Here is a 10,417-nt window from a genome sequence, read left to right as displayed (position 1 = left end):
GGAATTTTTTAGGTATGGTGTTTAGCTCAGTGGAGTGGCATGGCAGCAGTGTTGAGGTTCCTACGTGTGCTGTGATAGTTGATTCGTCTCCATGGATGATTTCATGGCTTCCTGTACAAAAGATGTGTTTGCAGATGATATTTATAAAATAAAAATATTAAAGAATATTTGGAATGCTGTAATTGTTACAATTCAACCTTTTTATAGCAATTTGTGTAAAGAAACAAAACACTGATTGGTTGATTTGGTTATTTGGGTGGTTGATTGAATTGATTGATTGATTGATTCATTCATTCATTCATTCATTGGAGTATCACCTCCTGCTTCAGTCCAGAGGAGACGATCCATACATCACTGTGAGCTTTTAATAATATTACCCTTAATGATGAGACGGATGTCTGTGTAATGCCCGGCTCTGCTCTCACATCTGTAAAACCCCTTGTCTTCCAAGGTCAAGTTTGTTATGAGTAAAGAGAAGTTCCCTGGAGAGCCAACAACCAGCTGTACTCTTTTCCCATCAGTGCGGTCCAACATGTTTCTGGACGTCTCGTTCATCTTCGTCCACAGGAAACTCTGAGTTGTTGTGTTTAGATCAGCACAGTAGCACGGCAGCAGAATGGTGTCGGATAAGTCTGCTTCGATTTTTAATTCACGTCCATGGTTTGCTAGAATGCAGCCTGCATGTGAAGAAACACTGATTATGTACATTTATGCAAGAAAAATCTTCTTTCAAAGTTCCATGTTAGAAAAAAATACAGCTTTATGTTTGCTTCCACTGTACAAATTCCTGAGTAAGTTGTTACTATAGAAATAATAACATATTAGAAAGAGTATTAGAATTAACACCAATGAGAATTTAGTATAAGCTTCTTATCAGACCTTATGTAAAAGTGCATTTTTTCCTATAGTATATCCTTCTTCTAAAACAGTTGTATTTAAGTGTAGGTTATGATGGTGTGAGGCAAACTCTTAACTCGACTCATACATACATGCAGTGTTTGAGTATTTTATCGGACTCTCAACTTAAAAATGAATCCAAATTTCATCTCATTAGTAATAAAAAGTTCACACTCACCTCCAGCTACATGAACAATAATAACGTGAAGATAAACACTCAGCAAAAGTTCCCTTAAAGAAACAAAGCCGACCTCACACCACATTCTAAAAACTGGTTTAACATTAAAACCAACCACCAGGAAGACAGGAAATGTCCACATTTCTTATGAAGTTTCAGAGAAGAGTGGCATGGGCTTGTCTGAGTCATTAGATTCCACTTCCTCTTTTTGTTTTCTGCTTCTCTGTCACATCCTCTTTGTACAAATTCTATCATTTTGATTACAGAATTATTACTGCACCGAATGGTCAACATTAGGACCTGCAGCAAACGGTAACAGAAGCCCACTGAGGAAGGTATCACGCTGCCCCATGCCCTGGAAGAGGAGAAGAAGCTAGCACAGTTACTGTGGTTGCCAGATTGAGTTTTTTTATTGTTGTTTATCCTTTTCCTTTTTTCTACCAACAGTCAAGGAGTGAAGTCCTGCTCATGCAAGAACATTTTATGGATGCATAGAAGGTCATCATGGAGGTCATCACACAGCCAATTATAATGTGGGGATTGCTCTTTCTCTTCGTATTTCCTGTCTCTCTGCAGCTATATGAATCACAGACAGTGTTCTTCCTCTGTGTGTGTGCGTGTGTGTGTGTGTGTGTGTTTGTGTGTGTGTGTGTGTGAATTAGGACGTAAAATTATCAAACATGCTCTATAAGAACATAAGCCTGAAGTTGCACCTGAAACTGATGATCTCCTTCATCCTCTACAGTCAGGTATGATATGAGGATAGCCAGATTTCCAGGAGCCTCACCATTATGATTCAGTGCTTTATCCTGGGGATCATCACAGGAGCACAGCAGCACCGCAGACCCTCTGGATGATGCTATGATGACTGTTTTTCTGTGTATCTTTATATTTGAATATAATTTCATTAATTATTTTATTTTCTTCTAAATATTTCTACGTAAAGAACACACATAAAATATAAAATAGAGGTGTGTGGCATAATGAATTTTCAACATATTCTATATACATTATTTATGATAATTCATAATAATTCATAATAAGTATAAAATTTTAATTTTAATTAAATTTTAACATTTTAATCCTGGAAATTATTACTTTTTTTTTTACTGTATTCATGTATATGTATATATATTGTGTGTGTGTGTGTGTGTGTGTGTGTGTGTGTGTGTGTGTGTGTAAAATGTAATTGTTATAAGATCAAACATTATTTGTACTGTATCCAACTTTTAATCAAAATTCTGCTTGATTATTAAATATGAATATTAAATATTATGCAAAAAGCTTTACACTGAGGATCCAGTCGTGTCTGTTTACTAATCTAGTAAATAACTGCAATCAAAAGAAAATAAAAAAAGAAAGATGTTGATTTGTTTCCTTTATTTTTTATATTTATTCATGTAGGCTTTAGAGTCAAATCAGTAGGCAAATGTTGCTAATGTAAATGCTACAAATATTAACCTTTTTATGTATGAAATTATTATCTAGTGCATTTCAAGTGTAAATCAATATGAATTAAATTAAAAACAATAATTAACCCCCAGTATAGGTTTGCAGCATTTAAAGATTGGTTAAGTGTTTAATTCTTCTCATAAATTTCCTCTTATTCTGTTACACAATTAACAGAAGAAGCCTTTCACCAGCATGTTAATGCCTTAAAGTTAATTATCTTATGATTCAGTTAAAAAAAAATATCAAAAATTGGCAAGGTAGCAAAAATTTTTGACTAATAGTGTAGCTTTATGGAAAATCACTAAAAGCTTAAAAAAAATCAAAGGAAAAATCATGGTTCTAAAAGAAACTTTACAAGGATATCAGAAAACCCAAAGCACATTCACCAGGTTGTGTACTGTACATGGTTTTTTTCTGACAATAAAATGAGTAAGCTGCTCAGTGTGAATCTTCACCAAACGTTTCATTTAGCTCGGTTCTGGCTTAAATAGAAGCCACAGATTTACAGAATTTATCTGAATGTAGATTTAGATCCCTTAGTCAGGGGGTGGTCAAATGAAACCTGGTCCTACATGATGTGAGTGCTACTCATAAAACTTGACTAGTTCCTCTTCCCCGAAACAATTATCTTTATCTTTATTAAGACAAAAGTCTAACAAGCTTCAGTATGGCTTGTGGTATAGTGGTTAGTGCCATGTGCAGTCCCTGGTTTAGCTTGTCCTAAACCCTTTACAGTCTCTGAGCCCTTTTATTAAAACAAAGTCCAGCAAACAGCTCTCTTCCCTAATTCTGGAGTGGTGTCGTGTTTAGTGCCATGGACTCTGGTGTGTGAGGTCCCTGGTTTGAGTCTTTGCATCTTAGCCTTAGTTGTTTGTCAGGGTTGATTAGAAGAAACTGATAAGCTCTCTAAAGCTAGCAGCTTGTATGAGATTCCTTGTGGTGGTGTTACAGTCTGGGCAGGTGTGTCTACTCAATACAGAACTGCCCTACATCTTGTGACTGGTACACAAGGGTTAAAAAGGGTTTAAAAAAGGGTTAAATATGTATAATAGTTTAATAGATAATATTATATTGGTGTAATATCTGATACGTTTATTGGCAGCTCTTTTCTTATCTGTTGAGCAAAAGACAAGACTTCTCACTTCTATGTGGTCAAGGCCATATTGCTGAATTTGCACTTCCTGTTTTAACTGTAAGTGTGTTCTTTATGATGAGACACGGTGCAGCAGTTGGTCAGTGTGTGTTTAGCTCTAATTCTCTCTTTGGATTAATGTGTTGGTTTGGATCCTCAGTAAGAATGCAGGTGTGTTTTCTTCTCCTCCTTATACAGCTTCATGTCACTGAAGGTGAGTCTGCTGATCTCTCTCTCTCTCTCTCTCTCTCTCTCTCTCTCTCTCTTTCTCTCCCTATTTAATAATATGACAGTTATTTCTATATGTATGAATTTAACATTTAAAGACTTTAAAGCATAAAGTCATGCACTAATCTTATTTATGATATGAAAATGTAAAGTGCATACTGACCTGCAGAAAGGAAACCACAGGGCTGTAGCTGTACACTTGCCACCATACTGCAAAATGATTGTAGTTGTATGGGATGTTGCTCTGTATGAAGTGTTTAAAATAGAGTTAATAAGTACAAGGGCACGGCACTTTTTTTGACTGTCCACTGGTGGATATTAGAGAATTATTGATAATGTGTAATTAGTGTAATCAAGAAAGTTGTGGTCATTAGTGAGATGTGTAGGTACAGGATATCTGTAGTTCTGTAGAGTTGCTGTGATTTGGTGAATTGCTCATTATATGACAGTTAAATCTGATGTTGTAACAGTAGGGCAATATGCAGATTTGTTCATTCTCCCTGTTGCACACTGAATCTGCAGAGAGTGGAAGAAACTCTTCATTTATAATTCTCTCCATCTTATCCTTTCTCTCCTTGCAGGCGCATCAACAAGACCTTCATCATCCACACCAGTGATCACAGGAACTTCACCTCATTCCAGTCCAGGTACCACACACCACTGATACACACTGGAATGAACAGTCTTAGTTTTAGTGTTAGTACGTTAGAACATCAGCTCACAGCAAGAACCCCACACTAACTTTATCTGCTCTTTCACTTCCTGTAGGTGTCACAACAGAAGGTACAAAACCAACCCCAGTGCTCAATGATGAAACAACTGCACACTCTGAGACATCTTCTGATAAAGATAATGATCACACAGACGTGACCATGTGTTTGACGAATGAAAAAAGATTTTTAGATTCAAACTGGTGCTCAGTAATCTCTTCATTTGTAGAAATCTGAGAAATGATTTTACTGCTTTTATCACTTGTGCATAAAGTCTCTAAACATTTTTGCCTGACTCTGTAAAAACATCATGTGATGAAAGCACAGGGCTTTAGCTGTGTGCTGTGCGCTTGCCACAATATTGCAAAATGATTTGACTGTAGTTGTGTATGATGCAGTGTGCTTCTCTGTAGGAAGTGTTTTTAAAAAGGACAAAAAAGTACCTCTTTTTCTTTGACTGACCAGTTGTGGATTTAAAAAAACAAGTACATTGTGGACATTAGTGAGTTGTGGAGTAACAGGATGTCTGTAGTTCTGTAGAGTTGTTGCAGATGGTGAACTGCTCATTAACAGATCATTAACTGGTGTGTTCATACAGGCTGCAGGCTGAAAGGAAATAGAGAGACAGAAGAGATCACTGCATACACAGGAGGCTCAGTACTGCTGCCCTGCTCCTGCACTGACCTCCACAGCAAACTTGAGACATTCACATGGAAGAAATACACAAATGGAAATAACTGGGTACAGATATCTCCTGAGAGTGATCAGTACAAAGAGAGATATCAGCTGGTTAATGATCACTCTTCAGGAAATCTCTCTCTGCTCATATCACACCTGACTGAAGAGGATGGAGGAGATTACCATTGTATTGTTAATGGAGATGAATACAGATACGTCAGACTCACTGTTAAAGGTAAATGAGTGATAATCTCATGACAGATGAATCTGATGTTGTAACAGCAATGCAATATGTTGATGTTTGTTCATTCTCCAGGTTGCACACTGAATCAACAGACAGTGGATGTGACTGGAAACGTGGGACAGTCTGTCCTTCTGCCCTGCTCCTGCTCTGAACTACAAGCCAAACCACACACTTTCAGATGGAGCTTTTATAAAGGATCTGATGACATGAAGATCTTCCCAAAGGACCAGACAAATCGCTACACAGACAGAGTTCAGCTCTTTAATGGTCATCCTCCAGGAAATCTCTCTCTACTCATATCACCCCTGACTGTAGAGGATGGAGGATGGTACAGGTGTGAGATCAGTGAAATGAAAACATACATCTACCTCACAGTGAAAGGTAAAACACTCTTCCGTAGACTGTACAAAGAAATGATTTTTTTAACTAATATGTAAAGTACTACTTCATAAAAGTATGTCGTGTACATTTATCAAACCTTGGTTACAAAAAGTGTATTATGGCATAAGACACAAAATGTAGAAATCAGATGTGAAACGTTTGTATTCAGTGTTCTGCCAATTGACAATATTTGTGTTTACGATTATGGACTATCTGAGTTTGTTTTCTGACCCGCTTTCACTTCTCACTATGATTCCTGGATTGTCTTTTGGTGATATCTCTCCAGATCCACTTCCCTACATCCCTATTGCCGTGGTGACTGTGATCTTTCTGCACATTATCGTGGCTTTGGTTTATTGCACCACCATAAAGAAAGGTACAAACATTTTCAAACCTTTGTTAAAAATTTATCATCTACTTCCCCATCATTGTAGCTGCATAAACAGAGCTTTTCTTATCTATTTTACACTCTAGGTCCTGGTACAGTTCATTACAGCAGAGGTGATGGAGATGGAACAGTGAGTCTGCAGTAGAGAAGATCTCAGTTCACTGATCTTTCAGAAAATTAATCAAGAGATTTGTTCAGAAATTTTTGCTAAAAAACAGAATGGGTGGTTAGATTTTAAAGTATATTTTTGTATTTAAAGTGTTTTTAAAGTCATTTATAGGTTTCTATCTGATGCTCACATGCTTTTGATGCCTGCTTCACTTTCACAATATTTACATCATTAAAAATTAGACACATTTTATTATTTCTTCACAATATTGTATTGTTCTTTGTTCTTGATTGTAAATGCTATCAGAACTGAGGTATTCATCGTAGAAAATAAATACATTTCTGTTTATTGTAAGCAACCTAAAATCCATCTTTCTCTGCAAAGCTCGGTGCCTGGTCCATCTCCGAAACCTTCTTCCACCTCCCTCAGCTACAGAGCTGCCCTTAGTACATGAAGGAAGTGGATGAAGAATTCAATGACATCTCTTTCTTTAGCTGTCTTTCAACAGTTACAAGTTCTTTTTGCTCAGCATATTTTCCTCTAGCATTCTCAATTAAATCCTTTCCCCATTTTAAATGTTGAAGCTCAGTATTCCAGAACCTCACAGCTTCAGGGTCTCTGGATTGATCCTGAGCTCATATTACTGTCATTGTGAAGTTTCCCATTATCAACTGTCTCTGTGTGCGTTTCTGTTTCTCATATCTTTCCAAAAACATGCTGGTAGATGGATTGGTGACCCAAAATCAAGTAGCAACCTGCCACAGACTGGCCTTTTGTTCATGGTATATTCCCACCTTTTCCCTGTGTTCTTGGGAGAAACTCCATATCCACCACAACCTAGACCAGGATAAATCTTCAAAAGGAAGCGAGGGGCTGAGATTACACTTCCACTCTGATGCATGTGACTTCTGATGGTTAGTAAGAAGAAATGTCCAGAGTCATCACTACTCTGTCACTACGTCAAGTATATATAAAAAATATAACAAGCAATCAAATGCATGTTTATCAGGATAAGAGCAAAATCACACTGCTCTTGTTTGATGCATTCAAATGTATAACAGTTGATTAGTTTGTCAGCATTAGATGATTAATAAGGATTCAGAACATAGACTCTGTTCTGTTGTGCAAAAGACATGAGCGACTTTCTCACTTCTGTATGTTCAAGGCCATACTGCTAACTTTGCACTTCCTGTTTTAACTGAAAGTGTGTTCATTATGATGAGACACGGTGCAGCAGTTGGTCAGTGTGTGCTTAGCTCTAATTCTCTCTTTGGATTAATGTGTTGGTTTGGATCCTCAGTAAGAATGCAGGTGTGTTTTCTTCTCCTCCTTATACAGCTTCATGTCACTGAAGGTAAGTCTGCTGATCACTCTTATTTATCTCTGTCTATGTCCTGGGTTCATGTAGAATGCTGAATCTCCATCATGATAGCTGTTCTGATTGTTTTTTCCTCATCCCCCTACACCTTCTTCTCTCACTCTCTCATTGGCTGAGTTTCAGTGCCTCAGAGTAACATGTGCATGTGAGCATTGTGTCCTTTTTGACACAGTCAACCACAAGACTCTCTTGTCCACCCTTACTACCTGGATTGTTGCTAATATCAGGTAACATGGAGGGGATCGACAACTGCTCCATGCAGTTTCTTCACTGGTGTCCCACAAGGCGCAGTACATGCTCCTATTATTTTCTCCTTCTATACTTACTCTCTTAGCGAAGTTATATATTCTCATTGGTTCTTTACCACTGCTATGCTGATGACACTCAACTTATCTTCTCCTTCCCACCCTCAGATACCACAGTTTTCAGAAATCTGAAATTTCTGCCATTTTTATTAACACAGGTTGCTCATGTGCTTGTTCTGTCTCTTGTCATTTTGACACTCATACTACTGAAAATGTCTGATGGTAGGTCTACCTCTTAATGCAATCTGTCCTCTGCAAATGATCCAAAATGCAGCTGTGGACCTTGTATTCAACCTACGATCTCACACACCACCACCACTGCTGTGCTCCTCCACTGGCTTCCTCTAGCTGCATGCATCAGATTAAAAACTATGATGCTTGCCTACAAAGCCAAAAATGGACCAGCATCCTCTGACCTCAAAGCTCTTAATACTCTTTGCACTGCACCACAAACCATCTACTATCTACTAACACTGCTCGACTGGTCCCACCATCTCTCAGAGTAAAAGATAAGTATACATCAAGACTATTTACTGTTCTGGAAGTCACAGGCTGGCTTTACAAGACCGGTGAAGACCTACCTCTTCCTGAAACACTTAAACTAGTGAATATTTCCCCTTTTCCTTTTATGTATTTAAAAAAACATTTGTGCTATAATTCCTCCCAGTAGAGGTTTTTGGGCTGATGTTGTCCTAAGTCTGTGACCTAGTGAACCAGTGTTAATGTATTCACTGATAGAGACTTCAAAGCACTCTTGTATGTCACTCCAGATAAGGGCATCTGCCAAATGCCAGAAATGTAAATGTAATTAAAATGGTCTGCACAGTAGAGTAGTCTGTCCCCAGGCTGGGTGAGGAAGACCATTCACAGTGGAGACTACTGTACAAGCTGCCATTAATAAAAAGAGCTGGAGATATACAGTGGAGAATCCTGCATGGTATCATTGCTGTGAAGGAGCTTATCTTGATTCTGTGTCTGGAGACAGGTCATGAGTGTCCCTCCTGTCTCCAAAGGGAGACAATTTTTCACACTTTTACATAGTGCTCAAGATTAAAAACCCTTTTTGCCTTCTTGCAGTCTGTTTTAATTGTTTTATTAAACACTTTTCATTGCTAACTTTAATTCTGGGTCTAAAATAAACACAGAGTAGCCAAGAAAAAATGGCCATCTACATCAGCAAGAAAAACAAAGTTATTATTTGTATTATTTGAGCACCTTGATTATAGATCTCTCTCTCTCTCTCTCTCTCTCTCTCTCTCTCTCTCTCCATTGACAGTGGCAGGATTTTGGACTTGTCATTCTATGTATTGTCCACTAGAGGACTTCACTATTTCTCCATGTTGTGTGTTCTGTCCCTCTGTCTCTTTATAGTGTTTTTGCTGCCACCTGTGGCTCAGTTCCTTGTGTGGATTTATATCCCCCTGTTTCTAAATTCCTTTACTTGGTGTTAAATTGTGTCTCATGTTAGTAATGCTGTTTCACACATCAACCAGGACAAACAAGTGCTGTTAATGTTGTACGTCCTGTTTAATTGTAATTGTGTGGAAGTTAGTGTGTGTTCATTATGGTGTTATTTAAAATGAATAATATTTTATAGTAATAGACAATAGAATATTTATTATGAATTATTCCCTTTAGTACTTGAATGTACCATAAAAATGGAAGACATTCTCATGTCTGTCTGGTCAGTGATGAGCTGCTAAATATGCACTTCCTTAGTTGCCACTTCCTGTTTTACCACAAACTTGAACTGTGTGATATTTAAAGTGTGTTCATTATGATGAGACACGGTGCAGCAGTTGGTCAGTGTGTGTTTAGCTCTAATTCTCTCTTTGGATTAATGTGTTGGTTTGGATCCTCAGTAAGAATGCAGGTGTGTTTTCTTCTCCTCCTTATACAGCTTCATGTTACTGAAGGTGAGTCTGCTGATCTCTATCTGTCTCTCTCTCTCTCTCACTCTCTCTCTCTCCTGTTTAATAGTATGTCAGGAAATGCTGTATGAAAGAATTTATCTTTTAAAGCAAAAAGTCATGCAATATTCTTACTTTACACTTTATTTTCACTGAACAAAGTATGTTTTGGAGTTTTTATTTTTGTCACTGAACTGAATGTAAATAAAAATATAAACATTATAAAATGTTCATTATGGAAGTCTCATCAAACCTGCTTAACATTTATTAAGTAAAAACTTTCTACCAGGACTTTATTAATCCTCATCTATGTCCTGGGTTCATGTAGAACGCTGAGTCTCCTTCATCATGATTGCTGTTCTGCTTGTTCCTTCCTCGTCCCCCTACACCTTCCTCTCGCTCTCTCATTGGCTGTTACTCATCGAGG

General features: G+C 37.6%; 2 protein-coding genes across 3 annotated transcripts in view; both read left to right on the top strand.

The window, feature by feature from the left end:
- LOC131354654 (carcinoembryonic antigen-related cell adhesion molecule 1-like) overlaps positions 1-10,417 on the top strand; it is a 95,940-nt gene that overhangs the window by 24,744 nt on the left and 60,779 nt on the right. The window lies entirely within an intron of this gene.
- The window catches only part of LOC131354655 (polymeric immunoglobulin receptor-like), a 14,185-nt gene continuing 7,497 nt past the window's right edge, over positions 3,730-10,417 (top strand). Inside the window, exons 1-7 of one of the 2 annotated variants that reach the window (XM_058392569.1) lie at positions 3,730-3,873; positions 4,469-4,534; positions 4,656-4,670; positions 5,196-5,510; positions 5,592-5,900; positions 6,187-6,276; positions 6,375-6,705. In XM_058392569.1, coding sequence (XP_058248552.1) covers positions 3,735-3,873; positions 4,469-4,534; positions 4,656-4,670; positions 5,196-5,510; positions 5,592-5,900; positions 6,187-6,276; positions 6,375-6,433 — 993 coding nt within the window. In that variant the 5' untranslated portion in view covers positions 3,730-3,734 and the 3' untranslated portion in view covers positions 6,434-6,705. Of the gene's footprint in view, positions 3,874-4,468; positions 4,535-4,655; positions 4,671-5,195; positions 5,511-5,591; positions 5,901-6,186; positions 6,277-6,374; positions 6,706-10,417 lie in introns of those variants that run through there. The other variant, XM_058392568.1, reaches the window with a different exon arrangement.

The sequence above is a fragment of the Hemibagrus wyckioides genome, linkage group LG06, assembly GCF_019097595.1.
Source record: "Hemibagrus wyckioides isolate EC202008001 linkage group LG06, SWU_Hwy_1.0, whole genome shotgun sequence".
In the NCBI taxonomy this organism is placed as follows: Eukaryota; Metazoa; Chordata; class Actinopteri; order Siluriformes; family Bagridae; genus Hemibagrus; species Hemibagrus wyckioides.
This window is presented reverse-complemented; position numbering and strand designations above follow the sequence as displayed.